The sequence below is a fragment of the Rhinatrema bivittatum genome, chromosome 2 (assembly GCF_901001135.1).
Source record: "Rhinatrema bivittatum chromosome 2, aRhiBiv1.1, whole genome shotgun sequence".
NCBI lineage: Eukaryota > Metazoa > Chordata > Amphibia > Gymnophiona > Rhinatrematidae > Rhinatrema > Rhinatrema bivittatum.
The window spans coordinates 220,806,619-220,829,799 of NC_042616.1; the positions used below are offsets into that span (position 1 = coordinate 220,806,619).

At 43.5% G+C, this 23,181-nt stretch overlaps 1 protein-coding gene across 6 annotated transcripts in view; it reads left to right on the plus strand.

Annotated features, from left to right (window-relative positions):
- The window catches only part of CREB5 (cAMP responsive element binding protein 5), an 881,413-nt gene that overhangs the window by 685,317 nt on the left and 172,915 nt on the right, over positions 1-23,181 (plus strand). For all 6 annotated transcript variants that reach the window (XM_029589189.1, XM_029589190.1, XM_029589192.1 and 3 more), the window contains one exon: positions 720-830. In XM_029589189.1, the coding sequence (XP_029445049.1) occupies positions 720-830 (111 nt within the window). The remainder of the gene's footprint in view (positions 1-719; positions 831-23,181) is intronic.

The following is a 23,181-nucleotide window of genomic DNA, read 5'->3' on the forward strand; positions in this document are numbered from 1 at the left end:
TGAATGTTCCAAAGATCATCACATTTTCAGCACAAGGGATCTTTTGTTGTAAGGAAGGCAGATTCCCCCAGAATAGACCAAACATTTCCTGAGGAAGGGAAAGAATCATTCCCAAAAATGTAGTTCTGTTTGTGGCAGTTTCTGATCTGCAATAAAACCTTACTGAGGTGAAAATGTGCTGACCCTTGGCTTGTCATTCCTTCCTTGTTGGGGAATGCCACTCTGTACTTGTATGAAGATTAAGGTGACCAGCTGTTTTGCACCTGGAGGAAAAGCGCCTCGCTGTGGATAAAAAAAAAAAAAAAATCACTATTCTTTTTTCTTTCTCTCCTTGAAGCAAATACTTCCAGTCCCAGCATATTTCAATGGGGCTCATGACATGTCCCTTATGCCAAAAGGAAGCAATTTCGGTTTTCACACAAGGAAAGTTCTTTGGTTTCCAGAAAGTTCCATGGTTTCCAGATCCTAATGATAAATAATAATAATATTCCCGTTTCTGAGGCTTCTGCATGAACTCAGATATCCAGCAGGAGAACTTTTACCCAGAATGGTGATATTAATAGTGAAAGTCCTGAAAGGAAGCAGGGCAGGATCCAGCAAGCCAAACATCCTCTGAACCCACCGTGGTGGCATGAGCTCTCCCAAAGCCTGAACTCTGCTCTCGAAGCAGCCGTTGTTAGCCTGCATTTTAACAGCACGGCTCTCTTTTTTTGTTGTAGATGGAGAGACAGATGGCAATGAACTCCAATATCATGGGAATGCAAGGCCCAAACCTTAATAATCCATGTGTTTCACCTCAAGTCCCTCCAATGCATTCAGAAGCCAAACTGGTAAAATAAACTAAAAAATACTGTTTTTCTTTCCTTGTTGCTTGTGTTCTTAGATAAGAATAATAGTTCGTGGAAATAGAATTCAAGGAGCGTGTCATATCTGGGAATGAAGAAGTGTATTTGATGTTTTATACATGCCTTGAAGCTAATGAATTATATGCAAAATGCAATCACAATGCCCTCATGCAAGTGCTGAAACCTAAGAAGTAAAGAATAGGGTTTTCCCCTAGACTCAGTTTGAATTTGGCTGAGAAAGGTCACTATTCATGGTATCAGTAACTCTCGCCGCAGAGGGGAGAGTCCCTGCAGCAGTAGATTCTCCAAAAGATAATTGCTCATGCCATGAACTACTAACCTGATGCCCTGAGCCAAAGGATACTCATCTTAGTGGTGCAGCCTGCTTCCAAAGGGGGTGGCGATTTCTGTTACTAAAGGTAATTTACAAAATGTAAAAACATCATTTTGAACATATTTAATTGTTGTAAAATGTTGCATCAGCTGCGAGTTCCTTCAGGCATCCGTAGTTAGATAATAGCCCACTGCATCATACCCTGATTGGCTGGCAAAAAAAGTTTCATTTTCTAGTATATGCAAGCCAGTAAGTATATTATTTCTTTCTTTTAATAACAGCGGCTAGAAGTTATTCAATGACAGCTACTGATCAGACTATTCTGCTTTGGAATAGTTTTTACTTTTGGAATTTAAATGGGAATTTGCAACCTACTAAATGTATTGAGTTTGGCTGGATGCTATGAACATTGTTGAAGTTTTCAATAGCAAGATCATGAAAAAAATACCAGTTTTAAGATAGCAGAAACCTCGAGTAAGAGAAAATGTACTAACGTATAGATGTGCCATATGTGAGTCTCAGTGTAGGCCGAGAAAATTATTCTTGTGGTGGACTCATAAGTTTTCATTGAGTTGTGACTGTATGGGATATATGAAGTCAGATATTGAGACAAGATCTTCCAACATTTTCAATGTAGAGGTGCCAAGTGCAGGGTAAAATTTCAGTCACTGAAATAAATAGTGAAGTAAAGACTGCACCTATTTTGGTATTATGGCTTCTATGGTGATTTGACAAGGAGGGCTTTGGGATACAGTCTCTGCCTCCTTCCTCTTTTCCTTGCCATATTTCTGTTATCATACACATTTACTGAGAGTTTTTGCTACTTTCAGCCCATCTAGGTATGTTTTCAGCTAAAACCATCACCAGATGAAAATGTCAAAAGTCATTGCACTGCCTGTTGCTTAAGTCTGTCAAAGGACTAGGGAAAGCTGATGCTGGGAATGGCAGGCTCCTGGTTTTCACAATCTGTTGAATTGACTGTCTTTTTAAATTACTTTTACTCAGACTTTGAAAGAGCATGCTTGTCTGAAAATATAGAAACCTGGTGTGGAAATTCAGTGTACCAAAAAATGTGTCATGGTGCATTATCTCAGTTATTGTAGCTATCATTTATCCCATCTTGGCTTCATGCATAGTGTGGATTGGGTGGTTTTCCATATTCATGTTAGCTACATCCTGGCTAAAACTAAACTCTGTGGACTTGTAGTAAGCGGGCCAAGCAAGCAGGGCTGATGCAAGGGTATTTGGCACCCTAGGCGAACATTTGGTCCTGTACCCCTTCTCCCAACTTACCTCTAACACAGTGGGGTAGATTTTAAAAGGTGCGCGCGGGAGTAGATTTGTTCGCGCAACCCGGCGCGAACAAATCTACTCCCGATTTTATAACATGTGTGCGCTACCACGCGCATGTTATAAAATACAGGGTCAGCGCGCGCAAGGCTGCGCAAAATCGGCAGCCTGCGCGCGCCGAGCCGCGCAGCCATCCTCCATTCCCTCTGGCCCTCCCCCCACCTTCTCCTCCCTTCCCCTATCTAACCCACCCCCCAGCCCTAATTAATTCCCCCCTCCTACCTTTATTTTACAAGTTACGCCTGCCCAAGGCAGGCGTAACTTGCCCGCAGCCCCCGCCCCCGGAACGCCCCCGATGACGCGCCGGCCGCGACACCCCCCAGGAAAGCGCCGGGACTTACGCGCATCCCAGGGCTTGCACGCGCCGCCGAGCCTATGCAAGATAGGCTTGCCGCACGCAGGGGGTGGAAGGGGCAGCTTTTCGGGGTTACGTGCGCTTTGAAAATCTGCCCCAGTGCTTCCTCCTGCCAGCAGCAGTAGCTCGGGCACAGCGCTTCCTTCTTTGGTGGGATTGGCTCTGGTACAGCACCCCTTTGTGCCTTGTACTGGCAGAATTTTGCCACCCGCAAAATATTGGTGCTCTAGGCAACTACCTAGTTTGCCTAATGAAAGAACTGGCCCTGCAGGCAAGTTTGGTACTGTTAGACATGATGGCTACCTGTGCCAAAAAATGACTAGTGGTAGAGTTTCTGATGCACTGGGAGCGGAGGTGTACCAAGCAGCAAAAACAGTAGGATTTGCTGCATCTTTGTAGAGGGACAATAGGCGTGGAATGAAACAGATAAGTATGGGAAAATAAGTGTGGAAGCTTGCTGGGCAGACGGGATGGGCCGATTGGTCTTTTTCTGCCGTCATTTCTATGTTTCTATGCCAACATTTTCAAGCCCAAAAAAAGCCAAAGCAAAGCAAATGGTGCCTGGCACAATATTGCATACCAGGATTGGTGTCTATTTTGGATACTAAAGCCTTTGCAGTTTCCTATTATCCCTCTCCACACAGAAAAGAGAATGGCATCTTTTTCATGCATGGTAAAAGTTCTGAATTTAATTCTCATAAATAACTTTTCAATACTGATTATGCTTCAATCTTGTTTTGGCCAAGAACTGAGCTGTAGAGAAAGTATTGGGTTTATTTGTTTCCCCAGTGGTTTTATCCCATGGCTCCAAAGACAATGTACATTGATACCTGAATTAGAAGGGTAGGCAACACCAGTCTTCAAGAGTCAGAAACAGCTCTGGTTACAAAATAACCACCAAAGTGCAAATTAACTGGGATCTTAAGCCAAATTTGTGCAGGGATACCTGATGAATATTCATTGTTGACATCCTGAAAACAAGAGTTCTAGTTTGTGGCTATGGAAGATTGGAGCTGCCAACTATGGCATTCCCTAAACCCCTCAGAAAAGGAGCATTACCCACCCCCTCGAGTAAGACGTATGACGCATTTAGCACAGGCCTACTGGTAATTCAACTAATGGGTGTTTTGGAATTATTGAAATACTGGAAGAATCTCACCGAGGCTAATCTCCCAAGGATAGTGCCCCTCCTCGCCTGCCACTGGCTGATCTGTGTGCTTACTGCTTGCTAAGGCAGTACAGGAAGAGAGTTGAATGTGAAAAGCCGGAGGGGGGAGGCAGTGTAAAAGAGCAGGAACAGGAGACAGTTTACTGGAGAAGAAAGCAATGCTTGATTTATTTCATCTCACCAAACCTTCCCCCTCTCTTTGTCCAACCTTTCCCTCACCCCGCTAGGCACATTTCCTATGTTTGTCAGTTTGTAGCCCTCACAACAAAAAGACTGAGGTATTGTTTTTTGAACTGATGAGAAAGGTGGAACCTAAAATACTGGTGCAACCCGTCCTCCGCTGTCTCCTCTAAGAAGAGGTCACTGGGGGTGGTTCCATCCAGAGCTGGGGGAATCTTCACTTTTAGGCCCTTTCTGGCTGATGCAATATCGGTGCGCGAAAAACAGGCGCTTATGATTGAGTGCCCACTTTTTTTTTTAATCTTATTTTTATTAAATTTAACAATTTAGACATCAGTACAGCATATCAATGCAATACGGAGTAAAAGGGTTCTGAAAAAAATAAATAAATAAATGCAGTTGTAAAAAGAAAATTAAGTAAATCTTAACCCCTCTAAATCCAATATGAAGAAATTGGGGGGAGGAAATCAAGGGTTAAGTATGCACCCCATACAGAAAAAAAGTTAAAGGAAAACAGAGAGAAGCTGTTACATATTATTTTTGCGCTGTTGGGTGGCCCTAGTAATATGTGGGTAAATCTGTATTTTCTGTCCAAGAAATAGCTTATCACGATTAAGAAGAAACAATTTCTATACTGAATCACAATCAGATGGAAAAACAAATGCAATAAACAAAGTTCCACGATACTCCACTTGATCTGTCCCAGAGGATTCCAAAAACGTGGATACATTTTCAATAGGAACCATTGGACCAGAATTATCTTGTGATGCGTTGAGAAGATCAGTTTTCTTCTCCTGAGATGTAAAATATATCCAAGATAAAGGAGGAAAAGAGTGTGCTGAAAAAAGCAAAACTTCCTGTAAATACTTCTTAAATACATCATGAGATGTCGCAAACTTGACACAAGGAAAATTTAAAGCTCTCAGGTTTAAAGCTCTGAGAGCATTTTCCATATTTTCCAACTTTTTTTGAATTCATTAAATCAGATTGTACAAGACCATTCTGAACTAATTGTATTGCCTCTATCCGTTGATCCAAATTGGTAATCTTAACATTATGGGCAAAAGTTACAGCTTCTGTAGCTTGAACTGAATGTTTATTTTCAGTCATAATTGTAGTTAATACAGAGATGGATCTTTGAATTGAAGTAAGAGCTTCACATACTGAGTCTAAAGTAATAACTTCAGGCTTGACCAATTTTGGTTTAGAAATAATATTAGCCAAGTTGTCGCTGTGGGACTTCCCCAATCCTTGGAGCCACACAGATTCCTCGTCCCCAACCGGGGTAGACGCTTGGATTGTGCCAAGAAGTTCTTTAGGCCTTACCGACCCCTGAGAGGGGTATATTGGTGTTAGTTCTCCATTCAGGCCACCACCTCCGTATCTCGCCATGCTAGGCTGGGTCCCGGCCTCCACCACCACCGGCTCCATCGATGAATCACATCTATCCAGTGTAACCAGGTCCACAGTCTGGACATGAACCGGGAGAGAGGGAGTCGAAGGTGCTCCGGGGCTCAAGGTGACATGCATGTCCAGCGGGGGTGGGGAGGTGCGCAACTCACCAACATCCGCAGTGGACGTTCCCGAAGTTTCTGGGCGAAAAAGCTCTCAATACACTGTTGTACTGAGCCAGCAGAGGGAGGGGTAGAGGAAACCTCCCTTAGCCGACCCTTCCTTTTGGTATGTGGGATCAGACAGTTACCAGAGGAAAAACAATTTCCGTGCATATGAGAGCCTAAATGCCGTACTCTCTCTTCACTACGCCTGAGCGCCCGCTTTTTTAATGTGTGTCTATCCTTCTCTCCTGGGTGCGTGATACAGTAGACATATGAGCTGCTGGGTTAAAAAGGAGGTGCAAGGGGAAATTGTGCGTCCCTAGTGCCTCCTCGACATCAGGTGCCCAGGAGAAGTGGCAGTGCACAGGTTAGGAAAATGGATGCTCAATTTTTCCAGTGTCTGTTTTCCTAACCTGTGTGTGCACAGCCATGGGTTAGAAAAACAGACACCCATTAATTGAGCATCTGTTTTCCTAACCTGACCACCGGCAAGACATTTAAAAAAAAATTTTATGTTACTCCTTTTTTCAGTTCCTCTGACTTAATATCGCCATAATATTATGTTGAAGGAACTACAGAAAAGCAGTATTTTCGGGTGCACATTTATTTTTTACATACAGGGGGAATAACTAATAGCCTCCTCCACATGGCATTTACATGTGATGAACGCTATTAGCTATGCACTGGTTTGGATGCGCATTTGGATGTGCTAATCCCCTTATTGCATAACGGGTTATGGACGCTCGTCCAAAATGCACGTCCAACCACAGGTTAACCTGTGCACTAGCCTGAGTGCACAGTATTGCATCGGCCTGTTTGGGTTTCAGTGCTGGGAGGTATCCCCAAAACATTTGTCACACAAGAGGACTATATTCCAATGAAATTTTTACTGCAAATATACATCTTCCAGGGTAACGATTTCACACTAAGTATATTTGTAAGGGGAGGAATTGGAACTCTCCATCTCACTGCACAACAGTCACTCTGTAAGGATCTCTTGTTCCTTCCTTTAGCAGTTTTTCCTATTGACACTGCTTACTGAGGCTTCTATCACAATCTTCTCTGCTACCCCAGTACCCAGAAATCCTATTTCTCTGAGACTTTCCTGCTGCAAGACTCTTGAACCCTGCTCCTACTCCTTAGCAGGCAAGATTCTTCTTTTATTCTTAGCTGCTTGCAGGCACTTGGTAGCACTGACTGGATGAGTCAGTTTTCACCTTCTCACTCTTTAATTTCAGAAGACTAATGGTTTTTTGGGGGGTTTTTTATATTCCTTTATTAATTATTGTACTTTAACATTCAAGAAATAAATCTTGGGTTAAGAAAACCATAAAATTACCAAAAGAAAAATATTAGGAAACATACATTTCAGTGGTCAGTTTCCAATCACATCAAGAGGAGAGATATAACAAGAGATTTTACAAAGAACTATAGCACTTAACTAATACAGGCCAGGTCCAGAATCAATTAACAGCAGTAACAGTAACTAAAGAGTTTCTATTCTACAGAAAATTTTCTAATTGAATAGGGTCATAGAACAAATAGCTAGCCATTCCCTTGTAGTCTAACAAGACATTTGCAAGGGAATTTCAGAACAAAAGTTGCTCCCAAAGTCAAAATAAGAATATGTTGATCTTATGACTCAAAAAATTATTTTCTTCAAAATAGAAAAACAACTTCAAGGCTCACTGTTTACCATACTTATGAACAAATATCACTAGTAAGTGTTATTGTTTGGGATAGTTGTGGGTGGATCCTTGGGCCGATGGCAGATGACCACGCCCCCGGGGGAAGATCCCGAGAGGGACCACCGGTCAGGCTCAGAGTTTGGAGACAGACACACACTAGTTCTTTTATTAAACAGTATATTGAACCAACAGAGATGGCAGTAGTGAGCTGGCAAGCCCGGCTGGGCTGTAGTCCCTCAGATACTGGAACAGCGATCCCTGGAAGCTGAGCTGTAGAGAAACTGAGATATAGTGAGTAGGCAGGGTATGCAGATGGTAACACTCAAACAATGTCCCAATAAAGCCCGGGAACTGGAATGTATAGGCCCTCGAGGAGCGAGTACCTGGTTCCAGGGAAAGCTCAGAGAGAACAATGGTAACTCACTGATGTAGCTAATATAGTTGGTAGTGATGACTTCCAGGCAGAAGAGTATATAAAGCAAGTCTGAGAACAAGGGCCCTCGAGGAGCGAGTACCGGTTCCAGACTGTCACCTGAAAAACAAAGGAGAGAGCGAGGCCCCCGAGGAGCGGGTACCTCTGGTAAATCCGAGGAGGCAGAGTTGCTTAGAAAGACAAAGCGAGTCCGTTGTCAATTCGATGTCAATCCTTGTCAATCCTTGCTAACTCGATGTGTTAGCAAATACTGAGACCTTAAATATCCGTCGCGGGTGACGTCATCTTCGGAGGACGCCCCCGAGGTTTGTGCCATTGCCGGTACTTCAGTCGAGCCGCACCATGCGCATGTCCCTAGGCCTCCAGGAACATGGTGGATAGCAGCGTCAAGCCAGTCCAGGAACGCCCGAAGACTTTCAGCAGAAGAACGCCGTGGCAGCCAATCTTCCCATGACTGGAGAGGGAGGCGCCAGAGAGGTAAGGAGGGCGGAGAGATGCATCGGGCACCGACGGACACAACAGTACTCCCCTTCTAAGGGCAACTTCCTCTTCGGGTACCAGGCTTAGGTTTTGAAGGATGCACGAGGTGGAACTGATGAAGCATCTCTTTGTCCAGGATATTGGTCTGAGGCTCCCAAGAGTTTACTTCGGGGCTGAAACCTTCCCATTTTAGAAGGTATTCAAAAGTCTTGCCTTTCTTACGAACATCCAGGACTTCTTCGACTTTGTATTCCAAATTGTCTTCTGCATTGATGACAGGTGGATCTTGAGTCTTGGAAGAAAAATCACTGGGCCGGATTTTAAAGGCCCTGCGCGCGTAAATCCAGCTGGATTTACGTGCGCAGGGCACTCACGTGCCGGCGTGCCTATTTTGCATAGGCCGCCGGCGCACACACAGCCCCGGGACGCGCGTAAGTCCTGGGGCTTCGTAAAAGGGGCGGGGAGGGGGCGTGGTGCCGGCCCGGGGGCGTGGTCAAGGCCTCCGGACCAGCTCCCGGGTCGAGTGATGGCGCGCCAGCAGCCCGCTGGGGCGCACAGATTTACGCCTGCTGAAAGCAGGCGTAAATCTGCCAACAAAGGTAGGGGGGTTTTAGATAGGGCTGGGGGGGTGGGTTAGGTAGGGGAAGGGAGGGGAAGGTGCCGGGGGGGGGGGGGTGGAAAGAAAGTTCCCACCCGAGGCCGCTCCGATTTCGGAGCAGCCTTGGGTGGGAACAGGCAGCGCGCGTATCTTATAAAATCCAGCGTACTTTTGTTTGCGCCTGGTGCACGAACAAAAGTATGCGCGCGCGGAAATTTATAAAATCTACCCCAGTGAGTATAAGTAGTTATGGCAGGTTTTAGCCCTTTGGTTTGGCCCTTATCGAAGAATGGCAGGTAGGGACCTCTGATATGTGATCAGCTAGAGTAGCCAGCCCTTGGGCTGGTGGAGCCCGGAGACCTCCCCAAGTGGGAATGGGACCCTGTAGGGGTTCTTCCTCTCAAGAGCAGAGGCCTGTGGCCATGGAGTGGCGTGGAATGGGTTTCTTCCTCCTCTTCCTAAGGAATTAATCAGGAGGTGAAGGAGAGATATAACCAGGAGGCTAAAGGAAGTGTAAGTCATTCCTCCCTCTGAGGAAGTGGCCCAGGAGTTCAGGAGTGAGATGAGCCCTAGAAGAGGATTGCCCCAGAGTGTCCCTTGAGATGCAGTGGTCTGAGGAATCCCCACCAGGAGAAAGGTGGTGTGGGATTTGAAGGAAAAGGTCTATGACTGGAAAATGAGTGAGTTAATCATGTAAACTACAGTTGCATTTGGTCTCCATTGGATGTGAATGTCGATATGGGTATGTTACAGATAGATGTGTAAATATAGGGGAACCGGCAACAAACCAAAATTTCACAAATGCTCTCTCATCTGATTTGATAGACGGAATCGAGGTGTGGTGCTCTTTTTGGTGTATGTATACAGATAGATGTTTGACGCATGAGGAATTTGAGAGTTCTGATTAATTCTTAAGTATGGTCTAAGGCAAATAAATCATGTAGGGTAAAGAGGTAAGAGGAAAGAATGTACTACTATGTTCCCAGAATCTCCTGTTGTCATGTATTATGCTGGCTGACTGAAGCCAATGGACATCTGATTTATTTGTGGTAAAAATGTAACCTTGTTTCAGATCCATGTAAATTGTTAGCTAGCTGCTTCATCCAGAAAATAAAGTTAATTGTTTGGAAGTTTGAAACTCGATGTGTTCTATACTTATTTTGCTAGCCAATGGGATGAAGCAGGGGATCAGAGTTCATAGAGGGGAGTTGATGGGTATCCTCCCTGTCAAGTCAGTCAAAGAAGAGAAATGGTATATTGTATTCTATTCTTGTTACCTATAAGGTCCATGTCTCCATCCGCATGACCAAACTAAAAACCCATCCCGCCTCCAACAGTGGATTGGCCACTGTTGGAGGCGGGATGCTGGGCTTGATGGACCCTTGGTCTGACTCAATAAGGCATGTTCTTATGTTCTTACACCTGTAAATTTAAAGTACTCTAATTCCAATTCCCTTAGTAACCTACACTTAACTAGGAACTCAACAAAATTAAGATGAAGATAGCAGTCCAGAAGCAAAGGGGGGGGGGGGGGCTTTCCAGTCTTTTGCACTGTGTCACATGTTTGATTTTTTACTAGCCGGTGAGATTGTATGTGTGCACCTAGTGCAAAGAGCTCCTGGCTCTCAGAGAATGAGTTTGATCTCTGGTGGCTAGAGTGGCAGAACTGGAGGAGCTGAGGCAGACAGAGAAGTACATTGATGAGACCTTCAGGGACATAGTAGCCAAGTCCCAAATCCAGTCTAGCAGCCCCGGTACTGCCTTGGATCAGAAAGGTCTCCCAGTTGGAGAACATCACTCTGGTGTAGCAGGAAGTGACCCTATAGCAAGGATCTGCTCTCCAGATGATGCGTTGTCCTCTCACACTGAGGACAGTGCTCCCAGGGCAACTGCACAGGAAGGAAGGGTTAGGTTGGTCATCATAGTTGGTGATTTGATTGTTAGAAATGGAGGTAGCTGAGTGGCTGGTGGACATGAGGGCCGCCTGGTAACTTGCCTACCTGGTGCGAAGGTGGTGGACCTCACGCGTCACCTAGATAGGATTATAGACAGTGCTGGGTAGAAGCCGGCTATCGTGGTACATGTGGGCAACGATGACGTAGGAAAATGTGGGGGGAGGATCTGGAAGCCAAATTTAGGATTTTAGGTAGAAAGCTGAAATGCAGAACTTCCAGGATGGCATTCTCTGAAATACTCCTTGTTTCACGTGCAGGTCCCCAGAGGCAGGCAGAGCTCCGGAGTCTCAATGTGTGGATGAGATGACGGTGCAGGGAAGAGGAATTCAGTTTTGTAAGGAACTGGGGAACCTTTGGGGCCGGGGGATACTTTTCTGAAAGGACGGACTCCACCTTAACCAGAATGGAACAGGGCTGCTGGTGCTAACTTTTAAAAATGAAATAGAGCAAAGGGGAAAGCCGACAGTCACTCAACAATGCATGGTTCGGAGGAATGTATCTTTAAAGGATACTAATGAAACAGGAGAGTTAGGGCATCACAACAGAGATGTTCTAATAAAAGCAAATATAGTCCAGGTGCCTATAAGTAAAGAATCACCTGAGCTAAAAAATTCCAAATTATACGTATCAACTGAAAAACAGTTTGTTAATGCAAATAAAAAACGCACTTTGAAATGTCTGTATGCCAATGCCAGAAGTCTAAGAAATAAGATGAGAGAGTTAGAGTGTATAGCAGTAAATGATGAGATAGACATAATTGACATCTCAGAGACCTAGTGAAGGAGGATAACCAATGGGACAGTGCTATATCAGGGTACAAATTATATCGCAATGATAAGGAGGATCAACTTGGTGGGGGTGTGGCACTTTATGTCCACTTTATGTCCAGGAGGGTATAGAATCCCAACAGGATAAAGATCATATAAGAGACTAAACGCTCAGTAGAATCTATATGGGTAGAAATCCCATGTGTGTTGGGTAAGAGGATAGTGATAGGAGTATATTACCGTCCACCTGGCCAAAATGATCAGACAGATGATGAAATGCTAAGAAAAATCAGGGAAGCTAATCAATTTGGTAGTGCAGCAATAATGGGAGATTTAAATTACCTCCACAGAAAAAAGTGCAGACCACCTACATTGAGTCCCAATCAAAGAAATTCAAATTGCAAGTTTTTGCAGTCAAAATTTTTTATATTTAATTCGGCAACTCCACTGACTTACAGTACAAGCATCTTATAAGCGTCCCCAAACACGGTCCCGTGTTTCGCCAGAGGCTGCATCGGGAGGGACCAAACGTTTCAAAAGAACAGCTGTAAAAAGACATAAACAGATCAGGACAAACAATGGACTTTAGTGCCGACAGGAACCTAAAAACACATCATGTTTACAAAGGTTCAACATACCTGAATGCAAACAATTTAGAACATGGCAGGGAGTGCATAGAACCTCAGTACAGATGGGTATTTGAACCAGACAGAGTTGGCGCGAAACTCAGGTGAACCGATCATGTGATTCCAGGGAGCCAATCAGAGGTTCCCCCGACCCTGAAGCGCAACTAGCAGTCGGATGGACGGATGTCACTCAAACCCCGACAAATCACGTAAATAGATACCATTCCAGTTCATGATTCAAGCCCTTAGGAATGACAGTGTCTAAAAAAAAGATCCACCTTTGTTCCTTACGACCAAGATATTCAGCATAATTTCCTCCCCGAGGGGGGCGTGGGACCACTTCAATGACAAAGAAAAAAAGGTCAGAGATGGTATGCGCGTTCTGAGCCCAGTGCTCCACCAGGGGCTCAGGGTGGTCTGCACTTTTTTCTGTGGATATAATTCGTTGAAGTGCAGCGGGTGCTCTGTTGTTCTTATAGATTTAAATTACCCCAATATTGACTGGGTAAATGTAACATCAGTACATGCTAGAGACAAAGTTCCTGGATGGAATAAACGACTGCTTCATGGAGCAATTGGTTCAGGAACCAATGAGAGAGAGAGTTATTTTAGATTTAATTCTTAGTGGAACACAGGATTTGGTGAGATATATAATGATCATGGGGCCACTTGGCAATAGGGATCATAACATGATTAAATTTGAACTAATGACTGGAAGGGCGACAATATGTAAATCTACAGCTCTAACACTAAAATTTGATAAGGGAAACTTTGATAAAATGAGGAAAATAGTTAGAAAAAACATAAAGGTGCAGCTGCAAAAGTTAAGTGTACAACAGGCATGGACACTATTTAAAAATACAATCTTAGAAGCGCAGACCAGATGTATTCCACGCATTAAGAAAGGTGGAAGGAAGCCAAAGCGATTACTAGCATGGTTAAAAAGTGAGGTGAAAGAGGCTATTTTAGCCAAAAAAAAAACAAACCATCCTTTAAAAATTTGAAGCAGGATCCATCTGAAGAAAATAGGAAAAAGCATAAGCATTGTCAATTTAAGTGTAGAACATTGATAAGGCAGGCTAAGAGAGAATTTGAAATGAAGTTGACCGTAAAGGAAAAAACTCTTCATAAAAACTTTAAAAAATATATCTGAAGCAAGAAACCTTTGAGGAGTCGGTTGGACTGTTGGATGACCGAGGGGTTAAAGGGGCCCTTAGGGAAGATAAGGCCATTGCAGAAAGAATAAATTAATTCTTTGCTCTGTGTTTACTAATGAGGATGTTGGAGAGATACTGGTTCCAGAGACGGTTTTCAAGGCTGATGAGTCAGATGAACTGAACCAAATCACTGTGAACCTGGAAAACATAGTAGGTCAGTTTAACAAATTAAATAGTACCAAATCACCTGGACTGGATGGTATGCATCCTAGAGTTCTGAAGGAACTCAAAAATAAAATTTCAGATCTATTAGTTAAAATTTGTAACCTATCATTAAAATCATCCATTCTGTCTGAAGGCTGGAGGGTGGCCAATGTAAGCCCAATATTTAAAAAGGGCTCCAGAGGTGATCTGGGAACTTATAGACCAGTAAGCCTGACTTCAGTGGTGGGAAAAATAGTGGAAACTATTCTAAAAATCAAAATAACAGAGCATATAGAAAGACATGGTTTAATAGAATATAGTCAGCATGGATTAACCAAGGGAAGTCTTGCCTCACAAATCTGCCTCATTTATTTGAAAGGGTTAATAAACATGTGGATAAAGATGAACCAGTAGATGTAGTGTAGTTGGATTTTCAGAAGGCATTTGACAAAGTCCCTCAGGAGAGACTTCTAAGAAAACTAAAAAGTCAAGGGATAGGAGGTGATGTCCTTTCATGGATTACAAACTGGTTAAAAGACAGGAAACAGAGAGTAGGATTAAATGATCAATTTTCTCAGTGGAAAAGAGTAAACAGTGGAGTGCCTCAGGGATCTTTACTTGGATCAGTGCTTTTCAATATATTTATAAATGATCTAGAAAGGAATACGGATGAGTGAGGTAATCAAATATGTAGATGATACAAAATTATTCAGAGTAGTTAAATCACAAGTAGAAGGACCTTGAGAGACTGGAAGATTGAGCACCCAAATGGCAGATGAAATGTAATGTGGACAAGTGCAAGGTGTTGCATATAGGGAAAAATAACCCATGCTGTAGTTACACAATGTTAGGTTCCATATTAGGAGTTACCGCCCAGGAAAATGATCTAGGCATCACAGAGGATAATACATTGAAATTGTCAGCTCAGTGTGCTGCGGCAGTCAAAGAAAGCAAACAGAATGTTAGAAATTATCAGGAAGGGAATGGTTAATAAAACGGAAAATGTCATAATGCCTCTGTATCGCTCCATGGTGAGACTGCAGCTTGAATACTGTATACAATTCTGGTCACCGAATCTCAAAAACAGTTATAGTTGCACTGGAGAAGGTACAGAGAAGGGCAACCAAAATGATAAAGGGGATGGAACAGCTCCCCTATGAGGAAAGGCTAAAGAGGTTAGGGCTGTTAGGCTTGGAGACGAGACGGCTGAGGGGGGATATGATAGAGGTCTTTAAAATCATGAGAGGTCTAGTATGGGTAGATGTGAATTGGTTATTTACTCTTTCGGATAATAGAAGGACTAGGGGGCAATCCATGAATTTAGAAAGCAGCACATTTAAAACTAATCAGAGAGAATTATTTTTCACTCACCGCATAATTAATCTCTGGAATTTGTTGCCAGAGGATGTGGTTAGTGTAGTTACTGTAGCTGGGTTTAAAAAAGGTTTGGATAAGTTCCTGGAGGAGAGGTCCATAAACTGCTATTAATCAATAAGGAATAGTAGCATAGGATCTATTTAGTTTTTGGGTACTTGCCAGGTACTTGTAGCCTGGATTGGCCACTGTTGGAAACAGGATGCTGGGCTTGATGGACTCTTGGTCTGACCCAGTATGGCATGTCTTATGTTAAATTTGGAAGAGATGATCCTCAAGTAATATGGAAGCCCCGTTCGATCATTTTATGTACACCATCAGGGGGTTACATCAGTATTGTTGATGCGCAGCACTGTAACACTGGGTGAGACTGTTAAAGAAGATGACCTAGGGTAGGCATGGAAATCAGGAAAAATCTTACATCTTTAAACATTCATTAACCTTCTAAAGGTACCATTTCTTCTTGTTGTCCTCTAACTGCTTTTCCTTATCTTCTCATTTGCTAGTTTCCAAGACTGTACATGGTTAAAAGTCAGAGCTTCTGAAGAGTTTCTTTTCAGCATTTTCAGTCCTGCTCACAAAGGTTGAGGCAGTGTCATTGTTTTCATAGAAGCAAGCCACATAAAGGGAAATGGCCTTATCAGCAATGCCATTAGATAGAGGCCGGCGCAACATGGAAAGTGCTACTTCCTGCCTCCGACAACACAGATGGGAAGAGCGATGAAGGATATGTTGGTTATGCTTACAGGTCTAAGACTGAAATTTTATTACATTAGTAAATTGTAATTTAAAAAGAAAAAAACCTAAAGGAAATAGCATGGCCCGTCTGGTGGCTCAGGTCATAGAGTTCTGGAAGGTAGGGGCTGCCGCTACGATGATAAACCCTGCCAGCCAAAGACCAGCATTGAGGGGGTTAGTCTCAGAGGAGACTTCTCTCTGGCCTTCGAGAATAGAGCCGAAGAGGGAGATTAATAAAGAAGGGAGGAAAAAGGGGAAAGAAAATAGTGCCAAACAAACATGGCACGGGGTTGTATTTTGGGCAGAAAAAACTCTAGGTCATTCTTCGAGCAAGATAAGCAAGAGGCGATGGAAGTTTAGTTTTATGTGGTGCCTGTAACACAAAAAATACAGAGACAGAAAGCGACTGGAGTGGAAACAAGGCTTCGGTAATTTGTGCAGAGGTAACTCTGCTGTGGAAGGAGGAGAATTAACCCCAAGCTCAGAGTGCACAAGAGGTTAAGCCCAGAGTGGCTGCCTCAAGGTCTCTGGCTAAGTGCTAGTAATGGGATTTAACCTTGGCTCTGCTCTCCGTTGGGCTGCATTGCTGGCACATTACTCGGTGGAGATGTAGTTTGGGAGTGAGTGATCCATTAACAAGAAGCTCTTCTGCCCAGAGTGATAAGCATTTCATTTACATCAAACTTCAATAGCAAAATACAGAAACAAAGGAGTGTACGTAGCATTAGGTGAAACTACAGTCCCTTGTACACAAGGTTTTGGTGGGATTAGGTTATTATTGCTGATGCAGTAAGAATGAAACTGAGATCATAAATTGTAGAAGCCACTTGAAAGTCCAGAAGCCATGGCCTAAATTAATAATAATATAAAAATTGTTTGTGATTGGGAGAGTTGCCTCAAGCCTTCCTTAAATAGCTAGTAATAATTTGGATTTAAGCAGCATCTTTTATCCAAACTGGATTTAGCTCTTAAAACTGGAGATGACAAACTGGATGACAGCTCCTGAAAGGGAGACGAGCAATTAGGAACTGTAGTATCCCCTGTCAAACCCTGATATATATATATATCTTCTGTAGTACTTGCTTGTGCCAAAAGTGCAATCCATGCCTTTACTGAGTTATTTGTAGGAAAATCACAAATAGTCTTAACGCTTATCTTCCCTTGAACAAAGTTGCCATGTTACCAGCTAGTCTGTAATCTCTCTAATTGATAGGTCAGGCCAGGCTTACCAAATGCACCAGCATTTTGAATGAAAATCCCCCTTTTTTTGCCTAGATCCCGCCAACAAAAGAGGTCTCCCCCCCCCCCCCCCATGAGCTGTTGATGGAGCAGGAGACTTAGCTTTTGAAGCTTGGCATGTGATGCGGCGCCTGTGTGTAGAAGCAGTTTGTATGGCCACACGCAGCAGAGCAAGAATGTTGGATGAATAGTTGGACTCACTTTGCTCTAGTGCTGCATCTGCCTTGCCTTTCCAGTGGCTGGCTTTTTAGCCCTTGTTTTTTGTTCTGGCTAAATTGATGCTGTAAAGATCTTATCTGTACTGTTTGACAAGAAGAACTGGGATTTTATTGTGTTCGTTGGTGCACTGACTCAAGGGCATAGGGCTAACAAACATGCCTTTCTTCTGCTGGGTGTTGAAATGGTCCCACTGTCTCCGTCTTATCCTTCGCTTCTTCCTGCTCTGTCTTGCAATTATTGTCTTTTCAGTGTTTCGCTCTTTCTGCGGTACCCACCCCTGGCTTTTTTGTAACCATAGCAGTAAAGGAGATGCAATCCCAATTTTTCATTGACATTTATCACTCAGTCTAGCAGGCTGACACTGCTGGGCCTTATTTCCACATTTCCTTAGTTGTAAAATGCTTCAGTGCCTCTATTGCATCTACTGTAGGGCAGACTTGGGTGGGGATTGTGTGTTCCAGATAACATTTAGAGCCTTAATCGCCTCCAGCCCTGGATTTCTCAATAGGCACCCATTATGTCTGTGCCTAGGGCAGCGAACGTCTACGGGCAGCAGGCTGGCTGAGGTTTGCTGCCTTCCAGCTCTGCTGAATCTCAGAATATCCCTCTGCTACCCCATAACAGCCCCTTACAGGAGACAGGGGGAGGGGAGGAGTGAAAGCAGCGAAAGTGCCCAGGGGCAGCAAAATCCTAAATCTATCCCTGATCATCAAGGTCTTTTCCCACAGATACAGAATGGGGAAAAGGCCTTAATTTATCAGGCCCTTAAAAAAAATCGAATCAAAAGGACAGACAACAGTGGGTGTCACTTTGCAAAGGATCAGTATTGTACTGCCTATTGAACAAAAGGGAAATAAAAGACATTGATAAAAAAACAAAACAAATATTACACAGGCGTCTTTATGCTGTGTTCTTGACATTTTACAGCTTACACTTTCCAAGGCTGCTGCCAGAGCCACAAACAGTGAGAGCTGTTTGGGACTGTTCCTCCCTAGGCCTCTGTTCTATGCTGATATACTGAATACTGTGTCCGCTCATTGCCGCTGGTGCTTTTCATAGTGAGAACAGCAGCTTTGCATTTTGACCCCCCTGAGAGACCTTACTAATGTGTAACTCACAGAGGCTTTCTTACTGCAAGCTTTGGGGATGACAGCCCCCAAACCTGGAGAATTTTAGTTTGTATCACCATGTGAACCCATTGCCTGCTTACCGCCTTAGGCAAACTAAGGGGCCGATGCAATACAGTGTGCTTAGCCCAGCGCACAGTATAACCCGCAGTTGGACGCAAGTTGTATAGGCGCTAACTAATCCCCTTATGAAATAAAGAGATTGGCACCTCTACAACACACGTCCAACGCGGAGTGAAACTAATAGCGCTCATCACATGCAATGAATGAGGCTATTAGCTAGTCACTCCCAATGCAAAAAAACAATGTGCATCTGGGATGCACATTTTAGCAATCAGAAATTAACGCCTGCCCTGAGCAGGCTTTAGTTGCTGAGCGCTACTAAAACTAATACAGAAAAGTAGAAAAAACTGCTTTTCTGTACTGCCTCCTACTTAATATCATTGGGATATTAAGTAGGAGGAACAACTCTTTAAAAAAATAATAAAAAATAAAAGTTTAAAAAAAGCACTGATAGTGGGGTGCAGGAAACGGACGCTCAGTTGACAAGCGTCTGTTTCCTGAACCCCTGGCACACGCACGGGCTAGGTAAATGGATGCTGATAAATTTAGCATCCATTCTCCGAATTTGACTACCGGTACCAGAAGGAGTGTATAAATCAACATTAAAGTGTTGGGCACTTAATATTAATTTATTAACTCCTTCACTTATTGCCCATTTGTCCTTTTCTCTGACATTTGCCAATGAAAGGACCAATCCCCTTTCAGGACAGCCTTCTGACATGTGACAGTAGAGGGACCAATGGGCAACAAGTGAAGGAATGAATAAATTAATATTAAGTGCCCGACACTTTAATATTGATTTATACACTCCTGGTGCCCATAGTCAGGTTTGGAGAATGGACGCTGAATTTATCAGCATCCATTTTCCCAACCCCTGCATGTGCGCTGGTTAGGAAAACGGGATGCTGATAAATTCAGCGTCCGTTTTCTTAACTGGCGGACAGCCACCAACAGTGGACCTCTCTCCGGCTCGCGCTGTCAAGGAAGAGCTAGGGGAGCGCAATCGCCCCAGCGCCTCCTCGACAGCGCGAGCCCTAATTTAAATATTGCATCACGCCCCCAGGAGAGGTACCTGGGGGCGCGTTATGAAAGCGGGCTCCGAACACACAGCGCCCGCTTTCAGTGCCATTTTTTTGCATCGGCCCCTAAGCGATTGCCTAGAGCACGAAGATTTTGGGGCGAGCAAAATGCTGCCAGTGTGAGAAAGTTGCTGTACCACAGCCAATAACATCAAAGAAGGGAGTGCTGTGCCGGAGCCACAGTCTCCAGTAGTTATGGTGGGGAAGAATGACCAAAGGTTTGCCTAGGGCATCAAATATACTTGTGCCAACTCTGATCATTAGATGTACAACTGCCTGAGAAGGGAGGGGAATCTGAGGCAGTAGATTTACTAGCACACTGCATAATAGTGAGGTGCAGGGGAAAGGAATGGAAACAAAACGTTTATTAAATCAGAGAATAAGACAAAGAGGTTATGAATAAGGCTAAGGGGGTCTATGTACTAAGCTGCTTTAAGACTAATGTGTTACTATTAATGCAAGAAACATGGGCTTCAGCTGCTCAGCATGCAGGTATAATTAAAACAGGTTGGTGCAAATCATGTGGAGTGACATAATATGCGTCATTCTGACTAGTTGGTATAAATAGTTGACTAATATAAGAGCCTTATAAAGAGGCTTGCACATTGCAGTTTCTAAAAATGTTTCCTAACCACGCCCTTTTTATTATTGTGGGCATTATTCATGCGAAATTTATGGCAAAATGATGAATCTAGGTCTAAGCCGGACAAACGAGCTGAATATTGACCTCTTTATTTTGTTTCACAGTTTTTTTTTATTCCATAATAGTGCATATGTGGGGGTTTTTTTTTCGTTAAGAAGTACACTGTTAATATGTTATGCTATGTTATATATTATCTTATGGTAATGCTGCAACGTAATATGTTTTTTGGATTTGTAACCCCAGGGTGGGACAGATCCTTTACTTGGCACCCAGGGGCACATAGAAAAGAAATTAGAGACTGACTTTTCTGCACCACTGCTCCAAGTCTCTATTCAACTCCTTCTTCCTACTAGATAGCTTTACTCCCTGAGGTCCAAACTCCTGAGTGAGGGGACTAACAATAGATCTTATACCTGCTTCTTTGCAATCAAGCCCTGTCTCCATTCTTTACTTCACAGCACTACCAATTTATACTGTCTTTGCATCCAATAAACACACAGGAAAAGAATGGTGGTTTCCAACGTCTTTACTGATAGTTCGATCAGATGATTGAATAATATTTGCACTTCTCTTATTTGATTGATTAGCAGCAATAAATAATAAGACAGCAGATAGATAAACTTTATTTTTATTTTATTTATTTAAGGTTTTTCTATACCGGCATTCATGAAAGCATTCACATCATGCCGGTTTACATGAAACAGGGGTGTGAAGAAACAACCAAGAACATAAATAAACGTGAAGAAGAGATGCAGTTACAATTAACAGGGGCTGATAACTGGGAGGGGGAAAATAGAAAGAGAAAGAGGAGGTTAATTATATACAATAGTACAGTATATATACACAATCCGAAATATACAGTTGCTGAGTGGCTTCTGCTTGTGACTTCATATCTTCTAGTAAAGCCTCTGAATCACTTTCAGGGTAATTTTTAAAAGGGAATGCACGTGTGCCCATAAACACGTCTGTCGGCGCAAGCGAAGAGATGCAATTTTAAATTGTGCTTGCAAGCATGCACATATTTAAAGTACCGCTCCTGCGCATATTTCAGGTAGGGCTTTAGTGGTTTTTATGCACATAAGCAGACGGATTTTAAAACATGCTCATGCAAGGGAAAACGTTTTTCCAAGTAGTCCACTAGTTTGCCCAGATCATATCGAAGTCTTCCAGACCACTCTGGTTTTTCATCCTGCAAGACCCCCACTTGACCCTGAACCCTCACGATGTGCTAAATGCCCTAAAACTCGAGATCTCCAGACTTTCCTCTCATCAGGACCCAGAAGTAATGGTGCGCAGATAACAAGCTGACACGTGCCATAGTCAGACTTTTTAAAATCCCTCCTTCTCGATGCGTGTACGGGTATGTATGCGCAGACTTTGTGGCTTCTTAGAATGTGCGTTGCTAGCGCGAAGCCTGCATGCGTGCATATGTGACCGTTTTTGCATGAGCAACGCTTTTAAAATCAACCCATTTGGAAGCACTCTTTAATTACAATGAATTTTCTTCTCCCACTTCCTCAAATTCCTCAGATTATGTAGATTGAAAGTGGTTCAATCCTCCTTCGCCTCCCAATTTAATTCTTAAATCTTCCCATGCAGAGCGGTTAGAAAGTATACAATCCCAATATTTAATCAGAATTTAGTCCCAGATTTAATATCTACCACTAAATCTTTTAGATATCCTTTAACTCCTCAAACAGTCCCAGAAGGGTGCTTCACTCTCTTTCTTGATTCTAACTCCTCAGGCAGCACCTGGTGAACCGTGACATTTCTCACCCCTTATGTAAAACTCCCCTCAATATCAACAAAGTTCTTGTTACCTTTATTTTGTATCTTCTTTGTTTCTCTTCGTAGTGCACTTTTCTGGGATCCCTTGCTTTACACAGAATTCGTAACACTTCTGTATCTTTCTGGATGAAAGATTTCCCTGTTCCAAAGATTTGGTATCTGACCCCCAGGTACTATGGGTTATCAGTTCCAAGTAGAAAAAATATTAGCTGAACCCAGAAAAGGGGAAAAATCAAGGAAGAAGCAAGAAAAGTGGAATAAAATTTCCATGCCTCCAACATAAGAGATTGCTCAAAACAGTTAATGCAAAAATATTCTTCTGCAGCAGATCACTGTCAATGTGTCTGCTCATTGGAAGATATATCACAAGCAGGTCTTCCTTACCCCACATCCAGCCTTGAATACAAGGATGCACCAATCCATTGCAACAAGGGGGATGGGTTCTCACAGGGAAATCTCAAAAATTGGTTTAAGAGAGTTCAAAGCAGGCTGCCAGTGCGCGATCCCTCAGTACAGCGGCAAATGGCCTCTGTACTGGCGGCCTCCAGCTCCGTCCCACCCCCTGCACCGCCCCTCCCCACCCCCGGGACTGCCCCTGCATAGAGACCTGGCTCTTGTGCGCATAACAGGGATTACACGCGCGGCTGGGCCTTTTCTAAAATATGCACAGCGCGTGCAAGGCCCGGCTGCGTGCATAACCCCTGTTTTTTACGTGTGTGTGTTGGGGGGTGGGGGTTTAAAATCAGGCTTTTAGCCTTTTGTGCTTCACAATACAAAAAACAACAAAAATATAATCAGCTCCTTTGTAACAGAGTGGCTATGTTGAGGAACATTAAAAAAAAAGTTTAACAAATAGCTCCCCAAAGTCTCTATCAAGAAACATGTGATTGGGCTAGCCTGATGGCTTAGTGACAGGGACCTAAATTTCATTCCCAGGTCAGGTTTTTGCAATCAAGGGGACTGGGGATGCTGCAGAGGCAGCGCTCACAGCCCTGGAAGTGCTGGGAGTCAGTCATTGCCCTGTGGTGACACCTACTGGCCAGGATTAGGGTCCATGATAATAAGGTTCTGGAAGGAGCCTGCTGCACGGTCTCTGGACAAGAGCCATCGCCACAATGGCTGGGCTAATTGAGCGGGGAAAGGATCTGTGATAGGGGGAAAGAACCTGGCTGGTTATGAATGAAGGCCCATGGTGCCAGATTCCGGCTCTGGTTC